At 37.1% G+C, this 23,311-nt stretch overlaps 2 protein-coding genes across 2 annotated transcripts; both read right to left on the bottom strand.

The window, feature by feature from the left end:
* Positions 1 to 13,816: 13,816 nt before the first annotated feature.
* Positions 13,817 to 15,133, bottom strand: LOC110885254 (caldesmon-like). Its single transcript, XM_022132943.1, has 3 exons — positions 14,860 to 15,133; positions 14,702 to 14,704; positions 13,817 to 14,607 (listed from the first exon to the last, which is right to left on the bottom strand). The coding sequence occupies exons 1-3, from the start codon at positions 15,131 to 15,133 to the stop codon at positions 13,817 to 13,819; spliced, it is 1,068 nt and encodes a 355-aa protein (XP_021988635.1).
* A 6,379-nt stretch (positions 15,134 to 21,512) lies between these two features.
* On the bottom strand, positions 21,513 to 21,946 carry LOC110901751 (histone H2B). Its single transcript, XM_022148541.2, has one exon. The coding sequence runs from the start codon at positions 21,944 to 21,946 to the stop codon at positions 21,530 to 21,532; it is 417 nt and encodes a 138-aa protein (XP_022004233.1). The 3' UTR covers positions 21,513 to 21,529.
* Positions 21,947 to 23,311: the final 1,365 nt, after the last annotated feature.

The following is a 23,311-nucleotide window of genomic DNA, read 5'->3' as shown; positions in this document are numbered from 1 at the left end:
TTGATAATTGACACATTGAAAGACCCCAAAAAGTGTAAAAAGAGTAGTAAAAGGGGAACCATGTACTCACCTGGAAAGTTGGAAAATCCCAGAGAATTATCCTATTCCAGCTCGGTTAGGACGCGTCGGAAGTTCGGCCGGAGTGAAGTTAATCCGGCGAGCGCAAGGGAGAACATAGAAAGAGATAGAATGTTGTTTGAGTTGGAGCCAGTTTGTATAAGATCTAGGATCAAGTATTTATACACGTATTAAGTCGGTTAACCGATAATGATGACGCTTGGAATTTTCGGAGTGTTGGGTTAACAAGATAAACGTTAATTCACAGCATTTTACGGGATAAGGAACGAGTTATATGTTGATATGGATTAGAGATAATGTTTTCGCAAAGAAAACGAGATGAAAGGAACAGATAAGGTCATCTGGGTTCGCCGGAATTTCGCCAGAAGAAACGGTCGAGGGTGTTGTTGGTGTTGTTTTAAAAGTTTGGATGTTTTAACATGCTGGTGTTGTTGGTGGGGTAGGGTGGGGTGGGTGTCTAGGTTTTGGGTGGTGGTGTAGTGGGTTTAGGTTTTAGGTTATTAGACACTTGTCACTCTATAAAACCTTCTTACACTTCTTACAATTAGGAGACTTTGTAGAATAGCTTAACCCTTAAAAGATAATTGGAAACTTTAGTATTTTTCAACGATTTAAGAGTTGTGGAAAGCACCATCAAATTCCTTTTTTTAACTTATAAACTTTTATAACTTAATAAAATCTTAAGCTTTTAAACTTTAATATTGTTAAAAAATTGTTACTAAGACACCATTATAAATGATTATTTATAATAGTTTAAGATATATATATATATATATACACGCACATTGATAACAAAATAAAATCAAAGCATTTTAATAATGACTGAAAAAAAAATCGTGTTGTTAGAGTTACCCTACAATGGGAAACGAAGGTGTATGAGTTAATTGAGTTTGACTATGAGCTAGATTCGGAAATTAAGAATTATGACAAGAAAGTATGATATTGTATGAAAAATACATCTTGTCTAGACACTTAATCAAACACTAGGTTGTAGTGTGTTTTCATTGGTGCCAAATCACCCATTAGAATCCGAAATGAGGAATCAAGAACTATGATGATGGACACCATAACTCATAACTTTCAACCATGAATTAGTTGAAGTTAGGGTTCGGTTTAGTAAGTATATTACATATATATGTTAGTATAGCTAGTCATGTATGGTCATGTATGGAGGTAGGATGAATCCCATCCATTTAACCTCATTATTAGGATTCACCAAAGCACAAAATCATCAACTTAGTTGATGATTTCGGTTGGTCATGAACGGTAATAAGAATTTACAAGTAACTGAATTTGCTAAGTGGCCAAACAAAAGCAACCTATACATGTAAATACTCAATATGGCAAGGGTTGGAGACGAGGTGTGGTTGATTTATTTCTTCCTAGGAAGCTGATGCGTGTGTAGTATGATATATTTTTGATGTATATTTTAAGCCCTTTTTACACTTTTAGCCAAGTTTTAAATTTATAAAACACGATATTTACTAACACTAAACACACATATGGGCAAGTGCACCCATCGTGGACGTAGTATAGTGTTGGTAAGATACCGAGGTCGTCCAAGGACAAAAGAGCTTTTAGTACCAGTTTATCCTCAACGTCTAATCAAATCAAAATGTTAGAAAAGCTTTTTTACACTAAGAAAATTAAAACTAACTAAATCCTGAAAAATAAAAATAAAGTAAAAACAGATAGACAAGATGAATCACTTGGATCCGACTCGTGTATTAGTATAACCTTTGATTATTTTCGCACTTTTGCACTTGTTTAAGAGATTATCTTAGTTATTGTAGTAGGCCCCTCTTTTGAAGGCGACGTTACCCTCAACCCAGTAGTTTGAGTCAACAAGGATACAATCCTAAAGGGTTGGATTATTGGAAGATAATGAATTAAGTTATTAATCCAAATTATGGTAGGCCCCGCTTTTGGCGGTGACGTTACCCTCGACTAAGTAGTCTGAGTCAGCAGGGATACAGTCCTAAATAGCCGGGTTATAGTATTAATAGTAGTTAACTTATGAGGGGGTCAAAGAGTTTGGATCCCCGCCATCCAATACCTATGGGCATTGAAGGAGATCCTACTAAATTTCACCCAGGTCCCTTGCAGGACCTCTAAACGCTGAACAAGGGCAAGACCCTTACCAAGGGATCTCTTGTTGGTGCTCCATGGGAGGTTCCGCCGGAAAGTCATCCCACCCAGTAGGGTTGTTAACTCCGAGTGTCAAGTTCCAATCCTGTTGAGGGAGGACCGGTTCCATTGGGGGTGTCATAAGAATATTTAACCTCTGGTGCAAGAGGTTAATCTCTTGGAAGCTATTCTCGAGGCCCACCGTAAGATCGTTAATACGGTCGATTAAGACCTCCTCTACTGACGTCATTTCGTCGAGAGCCTCCCTTAATGCTATCACATAATGCACAAGTGTAGCTTCAATGGAGGGCCTCCTTCCTCTTCGGTTGTCTGATGAATGCACGGAAGATGTTTCGCTGTTTTCACTTGACATTCTACGAAAAACAAACTAAAGATAGTTTATTTATTGAGACAGTAGTCCGGACACGGCCCTGTGCTCAATGAGCACGGCCCCGTGTCCATCTTTCTGCAGAGTTTTGGAGCAGGGAAACTTGAAGTTTTAAGTCATTTTCTGAACTTGTGGGGTCTTTGTAAACATTAGTAACTTAAAACAATGTTATAAAACATATTTTTACTAAGATTCCCTGATCAAAACTCACAACCCCTACAACAAAGCTTGAAAAATTCAAACTTTAATGGAGGTTCTTGGAGAAAGATGAAGAAGAAGGAAATGGTTAAGAGAGGAAAGGACAAGATGGGTTGTTGGAACCTTCTTTTAGAACTTACCTAGGATAGTTGAGAGAAGATTCCTTCAAATCTCTGTCCCAAGCTGGTCCAAATGTGCAGAATTCTTGGCTGCATTTATAGAAAACGACAGCATCCTGGACACGGCCCCGTGTTCAGTGGACACGGCCCCGTGTGCAGATAGAATTCTGACACAGTTTGTCCGTATTCTGACGTAAGGATCAGAAGGGAATCTTTTGGTGGGCACGGGGGCGTGTTGGCTGGACACGGCCCCGTGTTGAGAGACTGTTTTTATGAAGTTTGTCTAGCCAAAAATTTTTAAGGAATTTAGTAGTATCAGGTGGCTCCTGACTGGTTGGGACAACCCCAAAGTGCCTGAGATACCTTAATTGTCCTAGACTAAGGCGAGAACGCAAGAGGTTGTCGGTTAGGGTAATTCCTATTTTCATTCTAGGTGGACAAGTCCAACCCTTTTTCGGGCTCTCGTTAAAGAAGGTGTATGCCGAATCGCTCAGGTCTATGTATGCACCGAACGAAGTCGATAGAGAGTCCTTCACGACACAATCGGCAAAGGGACGACTATCGGCCAAGTCTTCGCTAGGTATGAAGGTATTTTTGGGAGCAACGAGGTTGTCGAAATGCGATCCCAACATTTCTTCATGGTCATCGTCTTGGGGCGGATCAATAAAATCCTTCCTAAGCTCTTTTGACCAATTTAGAATTAGCTCTTCTAGTTGAAATAACTCGTCAAGGAGCATTTCCCCTAGAATATCCGGCTGGGCGCATTCGAGGGAGAGATAGTGCTTATTTTTACTTTCGCCCCTCTTAAGGTTATAAGGAATCGGTGGGTCTATGTAGTGGGGCCTATAATTTAGAAAGTAACATTTTACTTCTTCATGTTCGCCTCCACATAATTGACACCACGTATCATAAGAGTGCCGAAAGTAAAAAGAATTACTATCACTCATGTTTATGTCAGAAATTACCAACCGCCGGGATCTAACGGTTCTGTTTTCAGTAAGTGAATCTTGGGCACGGGGCGTGTTGAGTGAGCACGGCCCCGTGTTCAGCTTACTGTCTGACTTAAAACAGGATTGCCAGTTCCAATTATTGAGCATGGGGGCGTGTTCAGCGGGCACGGCCCGTGCTGAGCTCTGCAGAAGCTGAAAAACTAAAAAAAATCCTAAAAATTAAAAAAGAAAAACAAAAATATGATTAGGCCGTTGATTCCTAACTTTCTTAAAATCCTTGTGTCCCCGGCAACGGCGCCAAAAACTTGATGCGTGTGTAGTGTGATATATTTTTGATGTATATTTTAAGCCCTTTTTACACTTTTAGCCAAGTTTTAAATTTATAAAACACGATATTTACTAACACTAAACACACATATGGGCAAGTGCACCCATCGTGGACGTAGTATAGTGTTGGTAAGATACCGAGGTCGTCCAAGGACACAAGAGCTTTTAGTACCGGTTTATCCTCAACGTCTAATCAAATCAAAATGTTAGAAAAGGTTTTTTACACTAAGAAAATAAAAACTAATTAAATCCTGAAAAATAAAAATAAAGTAAAAACAGATAGACAAGATGAATCACTTGGATCCGACTCGTGTATCAGTATAACCTTTGATTATTTTCGCACTTTTGCACTTGTTTAAGAGATTATCTTAGTTATTGTAGTAGGCCCCTCTTTTGAAGGCGACGTTACCGTCAACCCAGTAGTTTAAGTCAGCAAGGATACAATCCTAAAGGGTTGGATTATTGGAAGATAATGAATTAAGTTATTAATGCAAATTATGGTAGGCCCCGCTTTTGGCGGTGACGTTACCCTCGACTAAGTAGTCTGAGTCAGCAGGGATACAGTCCTAAATAGCCGGGTTATAGTATTAATAGTAGTTAACTTATGAGGGGGTCAAAGAGTTTGGATCCCCGCCATCCAATACCTATGGGCATTGAAGGAGATCCTACTAAATTTAACCCAGGTCCCTTGCAGGACCTCTAAACGCTGAACAAGGGCAAGACCCTTACCAAACCGTTCCCTTAACCCCCGACCAGGTAGCCAACATACCTCCATATAGACCGTGGAGATATGAATGGTGAAAATCTTTTATTTTATATAGACAGTAAAATAATGCCAAGACACCACGGACAAACGATAAGGAAAGATCACCTTCAACATAAGCAACTAGTTATTAAAGTCATTAATACAAAACCAAATAAAAAGTGCAAAAGATTAAAAATAAAAAGTATTATACTAAACACTTGTCTTCACCAAGTGATGTAAGAGACTTAGGAAAACATGGCCTTGATTGTCAAGAACTCTTACGATCAATCTTGGATCCCGAGACGACTCACACACTCTATGATGGACAATGGATGATGGTGGTGGATGATGGTGTTATGGTGGTGGTGGGTGGTGGATGAAGTGTGAGAGAGGTGGTGTGCCAAGGGATGAGTTGCAATGAAACCAAGCACTCCTATTTATAGGCTGAACAGAAGGCTGGGCACGGCCCCGTGTCCGCTGGACACGCCCCCGTGCCTGTCTGACACTCTGCTTCCTCATTAATTGTAATTCGCAATTACAATTAATGCGCTTGCTGTACTTTCGCCACGCCTCCGTGTTCACTGGACACGGCCCCGTGGTGGGAAATAGAAGCTTCTATAGGTTTGTCTTTTCTGCTGCTTCTTGGGCACGGCCCCGTGCTGGCTGAGCACGGGGCGTGTTCAGTCTTCTGTCTTCTCTATTTTGCTTGGGAGGATGCTGTTGAGGGGTCGGGCAATCCACTTATGTTCATTTTCTTGTATTTATGTTAGATTTAGCTGTCTTTTTGCTTCTTTTGTGAATTTGAGCTCATTTAATCCTGAAAATACAAAAGGAAGACAAAAACACTCTTTTTCCAACATTAGTACGAAAAAAGAGTTAGTTTTATGCCTCATTTGATGTAATTTATATGTTGCATTTTACACACATCAGAAGCCACTTAGATATTTAATCATCTATATCACCTAAACAACCAAGTGACTAGACTACACGAGTGCATTCCAAACATGGATAGTGTTTGAAGACATGGTGTAGTCTTGTTCACTTTGTTTTCTTGGAAGTTGTTTGGGCGACTTAGATTGTGTGAACTAACTATCAAGTGACGTGGTGGAATCATCGTTGGAAATCTGTAACACCCCAAAAACAGGTTTAGTAACTAAACTCCGTCAATATTAAAGAATGGGTAAAATATTATCAGTGGTAAAAGTTGATAGGAATAAGCGTTAGGGTTTTAAATAATCAAAGCTAACGCTAATTAAAATGAACAAATACTTTGTAGTAAGTAAAACTTTATAAAAGGCTCGGGTGAGTGGGAGTTAAATTGAATCGGGTTGTAACACCCCAACTTTAAGTAATTTGACTAGGAATGTCTAAACCTAGTTATAATAATGGGTAATTATTAGTGAGGGTTGTATGGGAGTTTAAACAAAACTAAACTTGAGCGACCTAAACTGTCAAAAAGGAAATTCATTTTAAAAAAAAAACAAGAAAATTAGACATAACACACACAATATGTGTGTGTATGTCGATCATCAGGGGAAAAGAAAGGGGAGCAACCCTAGTTGATCAAATTCCATCAAATTGAAGGGGAAATTGGAGCTCAAACTCGTGCATGAGCCTGAATTATCGATCACCTAGACTAGAGGATCATAAGGTATGTTTAAAAACCTAGATTAGTGAAAGTCATGATTTGAGACAAGTAGAATACTTGCAATTAAGTTGTTGGATTCTGATCCAATGATGAAATTAAGTGTATATGTATGCTTGCTTCGTTAGACGCAATGAAATTATGAAATATTTGATGTAAGATTACTTGTATGTGATTAACAAGTATATTATGAAGTGGGTTTTGATTCTATGATGAAGTGGATGATATACTTGTGTTTAGAATCATCGTGCATGATAGTAATAGGAAGAAAGTTGAACAAATTATGAGATTGAGTACATGATCATACTTACCATGAAATGGGCTTTTGTATGATATGAGGAATTAACGTTATATTCATGTTAATAGATGCTTGAAATCATCATGTGTATATGAATGTTTAAAGCCTTTGACTAAGTTTGATGTTTGGGTAGTTTTCATACATATGATCCAATGGGTTGTTTCATGGTGATGAAACAATCCCAAGTTTGTGTATAATGATTTATAGATTAGCATACAATGATTAAAACTATGTTAACTTGATATTAGCAGTTGCATGAACTTGGTTGTAGAATGTAGTTAAACGGTAACCTAAAAATATAGCTTACCGAGTAATTGATGAAATGCTTAAGTGAGTTCGTTGAACTTAATTGTGCAATTACATATGTAAACAGGCAGTTGACTTTTAGAAGTCAAACTGACTTATAATAAGGTCAAATGGTAATTTTGATATAAAGTGCGTAAGGTGGGATAATCGTGTTAAACAATGATTAATCTAGCCATATTGCAAATGATGAATGGTAGTTTGACGCTTGAAAAGCTAGGTGGAAGCTTGGGAAGGAGTGGGTCAAACGGAACTAGTACGCGTGGAAAACATAATCGGATTTCAAGGTAAGTAAAACTTACACCTTTTACAATAGAACTACTATGTAAGTGAAGCTTACATCTTTAAGATAGTACATCTATTTATAAATTGGACTAAGAATAAGCGATTTGGTATTCGCAATGAGATTTAGAAATATGACATCCCGACACGAACCAACACGGGTCGGAACAAGTGAAAATGGTAATAAACCATATTTGATGGTAAAAAGGGTAAAATGGTAATTTAGTCATGTAATGACGAATAAACAAGAAGTTTTTGAAAAGTTACTTTATGATGTAAACCATAATGGGTATAAAGGGGTAAAATGGTAAATTCGGTCACATGTTGACAAATAAATATTTAATTTTGAAAAAGACACCCTACAGCGTAAGCCATAATGGGTCGAATGAATTAAGAAACGACTATTAGTAATATGATCATACGGTGTAACCAGAACGAACTAAATGGTGAGATGGTAATGAATACCATCTCATAATGATAAAATGGTCATTTAGGCCAAATAGGTCAAATGGTGATGTCGTCACCATTTGACAATAATAACTAATGGTCACTAGTCGAGTTTTGTGCTTACAGAGGAAATAGCTTATGGTTTGCGTTGCTATTAACTAGCAATTAATAGTGCAAGGTAGTAAAACAAACGGGAAAATTTTATGACCCGAGCCAGGTATGTGTAATGGGTCAAACTTTCGATATGGACTTAAGTTCCGATGAGAGATAAACATGTCAAGGGTGGACATTAGATTACCTAAAAAAAGTATATCTAATGAATTGAATCGTATATATTATGTTCTTAGGAACATAATGATTTTTAGATAGAATATTGATTAAAGGTGCTCACTTGATCAAAATATGCTTTTAAAAAGTCCTTCGTCGTAGAAAGGACTAAAGTTGACCAAAATACCATCTAATTTGCAAACCGGACAAACGACCCTTGAGGGTAGTTTGAAAATGAGTTTTATAATTGAGTAAATCTTTTCAGTAGTGTAAAAAATGAAAAGTATAATCCTTTTCGTCTAACGCCTCGTAATGGGTCTTTTCGTAAATTGTTAAACCGAAGAGTACAATTCGGAAAATAAGATTTTTTCATATGAAATCCACCACAAATATAATTTTGGTGGAAGATAAATGAAAATCCTAGTGTGGGAATAAGAGGTGTGGAAAGAACAAGCGAGATTTGAGCTTAGTGCTCAAATCTTTAAATGGGTCGAATAATTTCGTAAATAAATATTAAGCCGAAGGTTTATAAGATGAACATTTTGTTAATCCAAATGGTGGATTTTGAGTCCAAATGATAGAGGACCAAATTACGATCACATAGGAACAAACGTGAGGTTAAACGGATAAACGGTTTGAAAGTTATGGTCGTTTTCGTAAAAAGGACCAAAACTGAAAAATCTGCAGCTAGGCTGCAGCGTAAATTACGGTCTCCAACCGTAACTTACGGTACAGAGTTGTTGTCCAAGTTGTTTTTGTGTGCCGTAAGCTACGGTACACCAACCGTAGCCTACGGCGAGCCTTCCAAAATGAATTTTGATTTCTTATTTGTTGTTTATGGGTTATAAATCCAAGTCTAAGCGCCATATGACTAACTTATGAGTTGTTATTGGTGTATAGGTGATAGCTAGGACCTCACGGAAGAAGATCAAGCTCAACGAAGAACCGAACACGATCAAGTTCAAGCTTCCGCATTATGTATAGTCATTTACGAAATCGTTCATCGTTAATATGACGAAATGTTTTTAGTTTTTAAGAAGTATTATGAAACTCAAAGTTTTTAACGGACTTGTATTTGTATAAATACATTTATATACGAAACTTTTATAGAATTTTATTTTAGCAAGAAGGGTCTTACAAAATCCAAGGCTTCCATTGTTCACACCTAATCAAAACTCAAGTCTTTTAACATTGAAAGTTGAAAGCTTGGTTGACCTTAACACTTTATTGGTCACTTGGGACCTTTAAGGCCGTAAATAAGGGAGGTTTTGGACCAATATCTTCTAGGAATAAACCGTAACATAAGCCCAAAAACATGACTTTAGCTGGGAACAAAGCTTGGTACAAGATTCCCACAAGATGAAGAACAAGTTGTAAAGTTAAAGAAAACAGAATTATGAACTCACTTTGGATCCTCATATAAGTGATGTACCACCTTGTTACACATTGGTGAACATTAGGTAACATCCTTAGAGGTTATCCAAGGAGTTATAAAGCAAGAAATGGGAAGAAAGGGTTGAAGAAGCAAGTTAAAACTCATAAGTTTTAACTTGTAGTAATTTGGCCAAAGTAGGAGTTTTCTTGAAGCTTTTGGAGTGTTTTCGGAGTGACATGAGGTTGTAGAAAGTGAAAATGTTTTAGGGAAGATTTAGATTTATAGTAGGGAAGTAGGGTTTAGGTCATAATTAAGTTAGGAGGTGACTGGAAGAGAATGGAGGTGGAAAAAGTGGTTGAAAAAGGTGAATCCGGACTTAATTCGCGAGTTGTCCACCTTTCTACCCGTCAGTCATGCTTACGGTCCGTAAGGCATGTCAAAGTTCAAGTTTTGCATTTTTGGCCCTTATTGTTTGGTGGTTTGTTCATTTATGCAATACCTTTAATATGTTAAGTGTTTTTAGGGCATTCTAAGGCATGTATAAGCATGTGTATAGTATGAATAAGTATGTATAATATTCCGAACATAAAATAACCATAAAGTATGATTTGGTTTCGTATGTGACACGCGTTTTCGAGATTGATTAAGTATCATGTATGTATAAATAAACAAGAGTGAATAAAATGTATTTTCATTATGATCCATAACAAATACGTTCTTGTAGTTTAGTGGAAAGAACGCATCCTTATTACGCGTAGAGCTGTGTTTGAATCTCAGGATCCTTGTTGTTAGTTATTTATTTTTTGCATTATTGACACATATTGGTAATTATGGACTTAAGTGCTAGGGTGGTGGGACACCTAGGCCCAATATGCATATGAAAGTATTCCATATTTCATTCGTCTTGTAATCAAACACATCAATATGCGTTTCTTTGTTGTATTGTTTAAGTTATGGGTATGCTTAGTTCTATTTTGATGGTTTCTTGGTTTATTTTCATAGCATTGTCTATTGGAGTCATTAGAGTTCACTATTTTGATCACTTAACACGCTAATTGACTAAGTATATGATCTTTGTAATTGGCTCAAATCCTAACCGAAAACTGCTATGACCTGCTACCCGATACGATCTACTTGTTCTAGCAGGCTTAGGAACCCTACCCTAAAAGGGCCCCAATTTTTTAGTTCATTTAGGGCCTCCAAAATGGTTGGGTCAGCCTTGTTTACTATCACCCAATTCTTATAGTAATTCGTTCTCTCCGGATTAGTCTTGTGATGATCTAAAATAATAGCATCAGATGTTCCAATTTCAAATTTCAACATGGACGGTATAACACAATTATTCCCTTCGATTTTGACAACTAAACCTTGTAGTTGCAGTTGATTAAGACTTAAGATGTTGCGAACAAGATCTAGAGTATAAAAGACACTTGGGATTACCGCGGTCTTACCCTCCAATTTCAGCCTAATCATACTAACTCCCCTTATGAATAAGATATTGGTAGAATTCCCCGTTTGGGTTTCTACAAAAAATGATTTTTTAATCTTATAAAAGTGACTAAGAGTATTCGCAACATACCAGATATATTATTCGGACAATCTTGATTGATTCGGCTGGCTATGTACTCTTCCGCATAATTGTAACTATCCTGCATTTCCACTATTCCAGTTTCAATGGCCTTTTAGATCAGGTTGTCTCAACTCTCTTTTTTACTCTGCATATCGTTGAATTAAATGCCCTAGCTCTCTACAATAATAACATAATCGACAATCGTAGGTTCTGCATTTGAATTCATTGTTTCCCCCATACAAGCTTCCATTTCGGATTTGTAGTAGATATTGAAACTCAATATGATTTGATGACTGTAACCCACGCTCTGATACAAAATGATGGCCCAGAATACGAATTACAACACAATTAAGAACAAGAAATGAAATGATCACAATGATGTAGTGATTTAAACAAAGATGATGCTCAAAGTTTACGGAGAAATTATTATGGGTGAATCAATGGATTTATGAATAATCTTAGTGGTTTGTTTAGAACCAATTAAACACACCTATATATACATTACATAGAGTTGTTACAATGACGATTATGTTTCCGGGAAATGTTAAGTGTTAATTTCTAAACAGTATTAACATCTAACTGAAATCCACCTTAAGATCGGCTAAGCATGCACCGAATAAAACCTAGTAATATGTCCTAAATAATTGTCACATTATCACATAATAAATCATATAAACATAGGTTTTGTTTAACCATCTAATGATAACCTCACTCTATTAGTATAATGAATTAAGCAAACTTTTGACTTTCCTTGACTTCCAAACCATTTAATCTCATAACAGGTAGGTTATTAGTCAAAACCATTTTTTCTATAGATGTGGTAGTTACACTTAATGTTGACGTTAGCAACTCAAAAAATGCCAACACCAGCCGGTCAGAATGATTACAATAGGAATCAATGTCTCAAATATAAATGGAACTAAACTTTAGTTTAGTATTAATATGTACTTACAATGTCCTATGTATGTGTGGAATAAAGTTGTGTCACGCCTGTTAACCGCGTTGGTAGCAGGGGCGGACCCACCCCCATGCCAAGGTGGGCGGGCGCACCCCCGGGAAAAAAAATAGTGTTATTATCCGAACAAAATCCCGTCCACACCCCTTGTGTTTTTTTCGTCCGCACCCCTTGAAATTTTTCGTCCGCACACCTTAGGTAAAAAATATTATGGATTATATTTAAAAAAATTAGTAAAGTCTGATTTTTTTTAAAAAAAAAACTACCTATATTATATAAACTTATACTACCTAAACCCAAACCAAACCCATTATATAAACTTATCAATAGCCCACTAATAATCTAGCACATTAACCCACCTAAATTAAAACTTAAACAATTAAAATAAGCCCAAAACCCTTCAATTACTCTCCCTCCCTCCCCTCTGTGCGTGCGACCAGTGATCTTCATCAGCCATCAGTCCATCACAGCAACAACACTGCAGGTCTGCAGCAGCCGATATCAGCGGAATCCGATATCAACGTGACCGGAATCCGCTCCAAACCAACCGGACACCGACAAACGGTAAGTTTTTATGTTTTTTATATGACCCGACCCGATACAACCGATTTTTTTACTTATGTACCTAGGGGCCTAAAATTTTTAAAAACATTCCGCACCCTCATGGAAAAATTTCTGGGTCCGCCACTGGTTGGTAGCTATAGCAATTAGGTAGTTATGGACGTTATCACCACCATGCCAGTTGGTAGTTATAACACCGGTCATGTAGTATATAAAGATCACCAATGTAAAAAACCTGTGTTGATCACAATCCTGTGATTTTGTATCAACTATTCTGAATTGTTCATCTTGTTTGAATCCTTTTCTGCATCAATAAAACGTGTGATCTAATCTTTGATTCGCCCCTTCAAAACAACAAATACATCCAATGGACAACATGTTAAAAGTTAAAACAATAGTCCATATAAAAAATAGAGTTAAATGTCATTTTAGTCTTTGTGATTTGGGTCATTTTGTCAGTTAAATTCAAAAGTTTCATTTTCATATGTGAGTCCAAAAAGGTTTCACCGTTGCCACTTTAGTCCACTGGGTTAACTTCATCCATTTTTTTGTTAACGATAAAGGCAATTCGGTCATTTTATATGTAATTCTATTAACTAGAAGAGCAATTCGGCTGTATAAAATTACCGAATTGCCCTTCTCGTTAACAGAAAAAATGGATGAAGTTAACCCAATGGACTAAAATGGCAACGATGAAACCTTTTTGAACCCACAGACGAAAAATGAAACCTTTGAACTAAACTGACAAGATTGCCCAAACTACAGGGACTAAAATGGCATTTAACTCTAAAAATATTATGAAATGAGAATAAAAAGCTTCAAGATGTTGACCATTGTTGACTTTTAAGTCGATAACACATCACAAATATTAGGCTACAAGGTATGGTGATGGTCCTCCAAGGGAGGATGATCCGTCATGTAGGCGTTACGTCATAGTCCTCCCAAGGATGCTCCATCCCCCAAAAGTAGAGGGTATGGGAGGATGGTCCTAGTCATAGTCCCCCTCCCCCCACCCCCACCCCCACTTTTATGTTTTTTTTTAATCTTCTACTTTTTTTTTTTTAACATTTTACAAATAAACTAACAAAATATTTTCATTAATATTAAAACCACATTACATAAATTTAAAACAAAACATAAACTTAATAAAAAAACATAGACTTAATTAAAAAAACATAGACTTAAATAATATCATGCTTCTTCATGATGTCGGTTTGTAGTTTTTTCAACATCGAACGTTTCGGCTCGGGATACGCATCTACATCCATCATTATTATTTCCCATTCCTTGAGCCGAATTTTTTCATCGGAAATTCGGATTTTCTCATTCGACAATCGGACCTTCTCGCGTAACTTTTCTTCCGCTACACGAGTTTTTTCTTCGACGGCCCGCTCCTTCGCTTTCGTCTTTTGGGCCGAGACGTCATTGTACGTTTTTAAGTGTTCCATAAACTCTTCCATCTTCGGGTCCACCTTTTCCTTTTCTTTCCCCTTGGCCCGCTCCTTCTTTGATTTGTCCCGGCCCGGTGGACGCTCCGCTTCATGTACGGCGTACTCCTCTTCGTCAAACTCGGTGTCATCATTTAAGTTTATGTGACACCTTGCGTCCGATCCACCGGCGCTAAAACTACTCGTTTCCGATGTTTTTTGGCGTTTTGCCATCTCCACCTCGTTCGGAATCGGCACCCATTTTGGTTCGTTTTTCATAATTCCCCACGCGCGAACGTGTGCAAAGTTATTGTTCGTCTTATACTTCTCCAACGCTTTTTTTAACACCTCGTCGTCGCTCATGCTGCTACGACGCCCACTTGTATATATTTTATTATACTCCTCGCAAAACTTATTGACGGACGCGTTCATTTTCCGCCACTTTGATGAAACCGAGTCGATATCTCGATACGAGCCTTGGTCCGTAAGCTCGAGGAACTTCGCCAAAACCTTGGACCAAAACCCGTCACCCGTTTGATTATTACCTATAAAAAATAGAAACTTTAAAACAATAGAAACTGTTAACAAAAAAAATATATTTTAAAAAAAAATCAACAAACTTTAAAACAATTTATAAACCAACTGTTAACAAAAAAATAAAAATAAAATAAAAACTTAAACTTTAAAAAAAACCAACTGTTAAGAAAAAAAAAACAAAAAAAACTTAAACTTAAAAAAAACAAACTGTTAAGAAAAAATAAACAAAAAAAATGTATAAACTTTAAAAAAAAGATAACCTTTTGTCGGGTGTGTAGATGTGCCTATGTAAGCCTTGGCTAAGGCTTCTTCTTCGGTTGGCGTCCACTTAGTCGACTTCGGTTTGGACGGTTGCTCACCGACCACTTGCTTTCCTTTTTTCCGTTTGCCTTTTTCTTTAGACGGTTGGGTTTCGGGAACAACATCCATATCGTCGTCGGGTTCGGATTGTTGAACGGGTTGCGTAGGTATCGGTTGGGGTTGAAGGGGTGGTGTCGGGTTCGGTGGGAAATTCAAAGCACCCCGCATCATCATTTGTTGAAGGGCTTGATTTTGAGAGAATTGAGCGAATTGGTTTGGCGAGTGTTGGAATGATGCAAACCCATTTGATGAATATTGCGAGAATTGGTTCGGTTCTAGCGTCGGATAATATCCCGGAACCGAGAAAACATTCGGTTAGGTCGGGTTGTTGGGATTGTTCGGATTGTTCGGGTTGTTCGGGTTGTTAAATGGATCCATGATAGAGTATAAGGTTTATAAAAGTGGGAGAAGATTTATAAAAAATTATGTGAGAGAGATGAAATATTGGGGTTAAATTTGTGAATGAAATGTGAAAATGGAATGGAAATATATATATTTTAAATTTTTGACCGTTTGTTTGTTTTTGAAAAATGGAAATTAATTTTTTTTTTTTTTTTAACAACGGTAACTTTTTGAAGGAGGGGGCCCAGAATTGCTTCGTCGCCAATGTCAAAGAAAAGACGGTGAGGACGGGGACGGGGGCGGTTTGGTGTAGCGCGCGTCGACGGTCCAGAACGGGTGGGGGGATGGCCCCATACCGTGTAGCCTTATATAAGACTAGAGGGTATGGTTAGGCTCATCTCCAAGGGGATGGGTCGCCACGTCATCGAGAGTGAGTATGGGCCTAAAGGGGATGGACCAAAGGGGTGGAGGATGGGGTCCCACACTATTTATAAAAACAATTAAAAAATATAATTCATTTGATTTTTTAGAAAGCGAAAGAGAGAGAAAGAAGAGAGAGAGAGAGAGAGAATGGTGGCCCGGCTTGGGCGTCGCTGGGGAGACGAAGAAGACGGGACAAAGCTAAGGGGGGCGGTGTGGGGGTGCGGCGCCAGACCTCGTCGGGCCAAAGCCAGTCCCCATACCCTCCGTTCTAAGTCGTAACAATCGAGTAGTTGTTGACTTTTGTACCATTCAAACTCATCAAAACCATTGAATCCATTTGATTAGCAATAGCACCAAGCTAGCTTAAACACAGACACTTCCAGACATACTCTATATTCAAAATAACCTGCACTCTAAGAATCAATAGCATATCATCGAATATGTGGTAACAACAAACTAAAAGAAGTTGACCTAGTTGTACAAACCAAGAATAATTGGCCACTAAAACAGTGCTAGAAAATATCGGGCACCACATTATATAGGAATCATCAGCACCAGCATATTATTACCCATGTAGCACAAGTAATTCAGCATAGTTAACACCAGCCAAACATTTGGGATCAATTGATACTTCCATCGAATTCTGGCACCCATATGATAGCCTTATTTATGCAATCCATAACCCTATTTTCACCCGTTCAACGACGCATCAAATTCTTATTATATGCTTTTTTGGCACAAATGATGAACTTACCTAAAGAATATAGTGCTCTTATCTATATATGGTATCAAGCTTGACTGCTTGAGACTAGGGGTGTTCATGAGCCGATCCGATCCGATCGAGGGTCTGCTCATGCTCGGATTGAATTACAACCGATCCGATCCGATTGGATCGAATTTGCAAAACCGAGCACAAAAGTGATGCTCATGCTCGGATTGAATTTGAATCGATCGGATCGTTTTTGCTCGGTTTCGCTTGGTTTTTATCAAATCCTAACTAAAATCGAGCGGATCGTTTTCGCTCGGTTTCGCTCGATTTAATTATAAGGCTGCGTTCAACAAAAACAAATCCTAACTTAATTAAAAATGCCCAACAGTTTACTAACAAAAGCAATACATAACTAAAATCATGATTCTAAAAATGTTCTTAACAATATCAAGAAGCACAAAATAAAGTGTGAAATACAAATTTTCATTTAGTTCAAAAGCCATAAACTTCTGGTGTTAGATTTTGGTGTGTGGCAAGGCAACAGGCAGCGGCGATATGCAGATCTTCGAAGTTCGAACAATCAATTTATGAGTATTGTTTTAGGAATTAGGGATTTAGGGTTAGATTTTGATATTAACTATTAAGTTGGGCTAATATATATTTTGGGCTTTTATTTTTTTGGGCTAGTATATTTTTTGGGATTTTAATCTTTAAAATCTATAATATATATATATTCATTATTAATAAAAATAATTCGAGCGAAACCGAGCGATCGACGAGCGAGCGGACCTTTGCTCATGCTTGAATTGAATTTGAATCGAACCGATCCGAGCGGCTCATTTACAAACTGAGCGGGAATCGAACGATCATTTTTCGAGCATTTTTCGAGCGATCGTCGAGCGATCCTCGATCGTCGAGCAGTTTGAACAACCCTACTTGAGACTGCCCCAAACTCTTCCAAGTATTGTTTAATAACACTAGCAAAAGAGCAAATAGCATTGCAAAAGACCAATAAGTCATCAGCAAAACATAAGCGAGTTATCTTCATATGATGATAGGCAAGGAAGATGAAGAAGGAAGAAAAGTTGCAGGGTTTTTGTTTTTGTTTCTTTTTTGGTTAATCGAACCTTAAAATTAAAACTGAAATAGGTTTTCAAAATATATAAACAAGAAACATCAGCCATAAATAACCATGTGCAGAATAACATTTAAATCAAAGATTAACGCATGTAATAGGCTCATTCTATTCCCACCCCCCCTAATTCCTGATTACACCCCCCCTATTAAAAACATCACATCCATCAATCATTTGGTTTTTGTTTTTAGTCTATTTTGTCTTTTTGTTGTCTTTTTTTTTTATTCATTTATTTAAGGATTACTTATTTAGTATTTGTTTGTATTTGTTTATTAATTAGTTATTATTATTATTATTATTATTGTTTTTATGATATAGTATTTATTATTAGTTTTTATTGTTATAATTTATCAAATTATATTTATAGCTGTAACAAAAGCTATATAAAAATAAGTACTTTTTTACAAAATTATTATCATTTAATAATTTACATACCGAGCTTTAATCTATACTCCCCCCAAATGTAGCAGGTTGTGCTATCCAAGACTTATACATATTTTGACGTGATTCAAATATATTCTCCCAGCCAGCTGCATCATTTTCTCTCATTAATTTCCATAGGTTGTTTGTGCTGGCAATTGGATACTCTCCTTGCAATTCTACCATTATAAAATGGTTACCATTCACGTGTGCAATTGTAATTATTTTTTTTTCTGGGAACTCGTGAGGGCCTCTCCAAAGCGAAAAACAAGTAGAACTGTTTCTTTTTTCTTGAGATAAAAAATGAACGATCACATTAAACTTGTTCGCAATCAAGAATCCTGCCTCTAGCATAATCATCCAGTGTTTTTCAGGTGCAAACCCCGATCCTGACCAAGCCAAGGACGTGAACACATCTTTGAATGAGCCTAAGAAAGCCTTAGTGTACTTATTTCTAAACTCGAGTAGCTCTTCCATCAGTGATCTCCGGATAAATAACCATTCATCTTCACCGTACCCGAGAGCAGAAGCTGTCGCCCGAAACCCACAATTTCCATCACCTAACACGTTATGTATGCGTGTAACATACGCATGGAATATTTTTGGAATTAGATGAATATAGTTGTGTATCACCTGTGATGCTTGATCTTGGTTCAACCCCATGAAGTCATAGCCTGACGCACTTGTAGAGTTGGCGAAAGAACTTTGTCCGACAATATCTTGGTTCAACCCCATGAAATCATATCCCGGTGTGTTTAAAAGGTTGGTAAAAAAACCTTGTCCGTCTGTATCTTGTGTCATGAACGGACTTGGTTCACCAGGATCGTCCTTGAATGGTTTTTTTCCGTAAATATCTTGAAGGGTTTGGTATTGTTTGTTGTTTGGATTTTGTAGTTGGTCGTCCACGAGTATTTTTTTTAACATCAGGCTCTTCAACAAAAGGTATACTTGGATTGGTTAATGCTTTTAACTTTTGTAGTAAACTTTTCTTTCCAGGCACGGATCGATTATCGAAGGCTTGTTTAAAACTTTCCAACTCGACGTCACAAGTAATATCCTCACAATATACTGGTAACTCGAGTTTCCTCCAAAATTCATCGACCGAATCTAAAGGAATAGATTGACCTGCATTAAAACATAAGTTGTCAGCTTTTAAATATTACCAAGCACATCGACCGAATCTTAGTTTAATACACTGACCTGCTTTCTTATACTTTGAGATTTCACAAGCACATGGTAATCCATAACACTTACGAACTTGACAACGACAATGTGAACGCTTTAAATGAAGCTCTGCTATTATTATATCAAGTGCTTCATGAGAAACAGAGCCATGTAATAGCTTCAACATTGGTAGGTTGTGTTTATGCATTAGAACAGTCTACTTTTTTCGAAGCTATCTTTAACAATTGTATATTGCGAGTTCACTACTTCATCAATGTGACGAACAATCTTATCTAAGGTACAATTTGCTGAATTCAAGAATTTTTTTAGCTTGGCATGTTGGCTTTCAGCTCTGTTAGTTGTCTGATTTCCGAAATGTAAGCATTCGTTAGTCCATACGGACACAAACATTTCTTTATACTTGTTTAACCAAGTACTATTCAAGTAATCCAAAACATCTGCAAAGATAATAATGATGATAACGATGGTAACAATAATACTAACAGAATTATAGTAATAATACATACCTTGATGATGGATTAACATTGACTGAAGTTGCTTGTAATTTTGGAGGAATGATGTCCACGTTTGAGATTCAACGAGTGCATTCCACATTATATTGAAGATTTTCCAATCATGATCCGTGGTGAAAAATGATTTGCAGTTTCTAAATATACTTTGAGAAACGTGCCACCTACAAAGTAATCGGGTAGCATTCGGAAAAACTTTCTCGCATGCATTCATCAGAGCTAACTCCCTGTCCGTAACTATAACACGTGGTTGTTGCATGCTCCTCTCATCTAGAGTTGATTTTAAACAGTTTAATGCCCAAAGATATTTCTCCTCTGTTTCTTTACGCATAACTGCAAAAGCTATGGAGATTGTCTTGTTGGTAGAAGTTACACCAACAATTTCAAGAAAAGGCAATTTATACTTGTTCGTATTGTATGTGACATCCATAAGCAACACATGTGGAAAATCAAGGAAGTACTTGTATGAGATTTTAGGAACAAAGAATAAGTCTTCCAACATGTTTGAAACTCTATTGGTAGAAATTTCAAAAGTATACCCTTTATCATTTAAATGAGACATTAGCACCTCCATCAAAGATTTCCCTTTATGATCCGTTGCTCGAATTTTATCACGTGCGTTATATATGTTTTTAATTGTAGAGACATTATTTTCATCACGCTCCTTGATAACACCTAAAATATCTTTTGGGAACACACCCTTCCCCGTCAACTCTGCCACCAATTGGTGTTCATTAGGTGTCAATCGTTTGAGGATTGGGTGTCCCTCCATATATTCTCCGGGTGGATGATTATGCTCACCAGGTTTTACTTTTAACGTCCAAGAACCATTCTTTTTTGAAAATTTCGCTACCATTTCAAACGGGCAATTTATCTTTCTAGTGCCGGTCTCTCTACTTGAATCTTTATCTGATTTATACACACCACCACGATCACACATAAGTACAACTTTAGACACGTAGCCATTTTTAGCTTTCGATCTTTTAGTCACAATAGCGTAACCAAGACTACGTCCGGTGTTTCTAACCCATTCCATCAACTCTTCACGAGACTTGAACACCTAAAAGTGAACTAATATTAGTTACAAAATTTAGGTGAACAAGCTTGAGTAGTTACAAAATATATATTATCCAAACAAACCCATTTAAACTAAAACAAGACCCTTAACCTAGCTAGATTATATAACTAAGTTGAAACTTGAAACATGGGAATTAAAAACTATACCTGATCTGTTGAAAATCCAGACATCTCTTTAACTTTTCTGAATGCTATTTAATATCACCACATAGCAGAGCTTTCTGAAGTAAGTTCTCAACTAAGTTCTCAACTTCAGTTAATATCACCAAATATCAACTATAAGTGTTCAATGTGTAAAATCTCAAATATTTAATATCACCACATAGCAGAAACGACAATGTGACCGTGTTTGAGCACTAAAAAGGTAAAAAAAAATGACCATGTTTGACCATGTTTGGATTTAATATAAAAAAAAGTAAAAGGAAGTAATAATTTGAAACCACCATGTTTTTTTATCAATTTTAATAATAATAATAATAATTCATTACTAATAGTAAATAATAATAATAATAATAACAAAAATATAAAAAAGACAATAAAATAAAATAAAAAAGACAACAAAAAGACAAAAAAAGACTAAAAACAAAAACCAAATGATTGATAGATGTGATGTTTTTATAGGGGGGGTGTAATCAGGAATTAGGGGGGGTGTGTATAGTATCACCCTTGTTTTGATGTCTTGATAATTTCATAACCAAATCATCAAAACAAACTAGCTTTACATCAAATTACCAAAATCCAGTTAGATAAACCCAACAAACCAATCCCCTCTAAGCGCTAGTAAACTTGGTAACAGCCTTAGTACCCTCAGAAACAGCATGTTTTGCCAATTCACCAGGGAGTACAAGTCTCACAGCAGTCCGAATCTCCCTCGACGACAACGTATTCTTCTTGTTGTACCTTGCAAGCTTCGACGCTTCCTGAGCAAGCTTCTCGAAAATATCATTGATGAAGGAGTTCATGATCCCCATTGCCTTGCTCGAGATCCCAATATCCGGATGAACCTGCTTCAAAACCTTGAAGATGTAGATCTTGTACGTCTCTACCGACTTCTTGTGCTTCTTCTTCTTTTTGTCGGTTGCTGATGCTGACGACTCCTTTGGAAGCTTTTTCTCAGCCTTGGGCTTCTTCTCTGCGGGTGCTTTCTCTGCCACTGGCTTCTTTCCGGCTGCAGCCTTTGGCGCCATTGCTTTGATTGAAAGTGAAAATGGTTGTGAACTGTGAAGGTATGAAATGTAAAGGCAAAGACGGTTGCTGTTGGAGTAACTTTGTGGAATTCGTATATATAGGTTGTTGAGGATTGATGTGATTGGTTGGATGTCTACCACACGGATTATGATCTCTCACCGTTCGTTTTTTCAAAAGCATCTGAGCGGTTGGTTTCGGTGAAGTTTGAGTTTTTCCTTTTTTTTAGTTCTACTTTCTGGCGTTCAAACAAAAACTGAAATTTAAAACCAAATATGTAACATTCTATAAGTTTTAAAATTATAAAAATTGGTTTAAGTGGTTTGTGAGTGGAGAAAAGAGAAAATGTAACTGTTCATCTTTATATTTGGTGGACACTATTCATCCTGTATAATTTTTTAATATATTTTAAAAGTGATTGTGAGTAAAGGAGAGATAAAAAAGTAATAATAAAGGCATAAAATATTATTATTTAATTGAAAGAAAATACAAGATATAGTTGTTTTTAAGGGTTATTGGATCTAATCACCCTCAACTATTCGCTTTTGGTCGTTGGCACTCCCAACTTTCACTTTAGCTCCCACCACTCTCAACTTAACACTTTGTGTGTCATGACACGCCGTCGTTAAATAAATACTAACTAGGTTTGTTTTATAATCCTACGTGTCATATTAATCCAACGTGTGGACACCTGTTTTATGAGGTGGATCTGGAGACAAGAAAAAGAATAAATAAAACCCTCAGCCCATCTTCAAACTCCACCCTACCACCACCGGTAACCGTACACCACCAATAATTTCCACTATACTCCTTCACTGCAACAGCGAAACCCACCACCGTACACATCATACCACCATCTACCTTTAACTGCCGGAGTCAAGCTGAAACAAAACATGAACAAGCACCGCATAATGAGCTCGCACCAGTTCCAGCATCTTACCGGGAAGGGCGTCGGCAATCAACTGCCACCGGACGATGACGTCATCCGGGTACATCACCAACACTTCTTCAAACAGCTTGTCTTCATATCGCGTCCACGTTGACTCCGCCGCTACGGCGGTTAACCAAACAGATTCTGGATTATACGTCGAAATTGGAGTGATTTTGTCAGTGAAATTTGGGGGTTTGGGGTTGTTGGAATCGGGATTGTGTGCATTTAAGAGTGTTGGATTTTGGTGATTTGAATGTGTAGACTGATTAGGTCTTAGTTGGGGATGATGATGATAAATGGGTTGGTGAATTTGTGGTGGGTATTTATAATAAATCTTATAACGTTTCACGATATATGTATATCACATAATACAATACATCATCAAATCATAGTTAGCTCAAGTGGTCAGTGTGCATTTAATGGGTTCTTGGTTATA

This window comes from Helianthus annuus, chromosome 14 (assembly GCF_002127325.2).
Source record: "Helianthus annuus cultivar XRQ/B chromosome 14, HanXRQr2.0-SUNRISE, whole genome shotgun sequence".
In the NCBI taxonomy this organism is placed as follows: Eukaryota; Viridiplantae; Streptophyta; class Magnoliopsida; order Asterales; family Asteraceae; genus Helianthus; species Helianthus annuus.
This window is presented reverse-complemented; position numbering and strand designations above follow the sequence as displayed.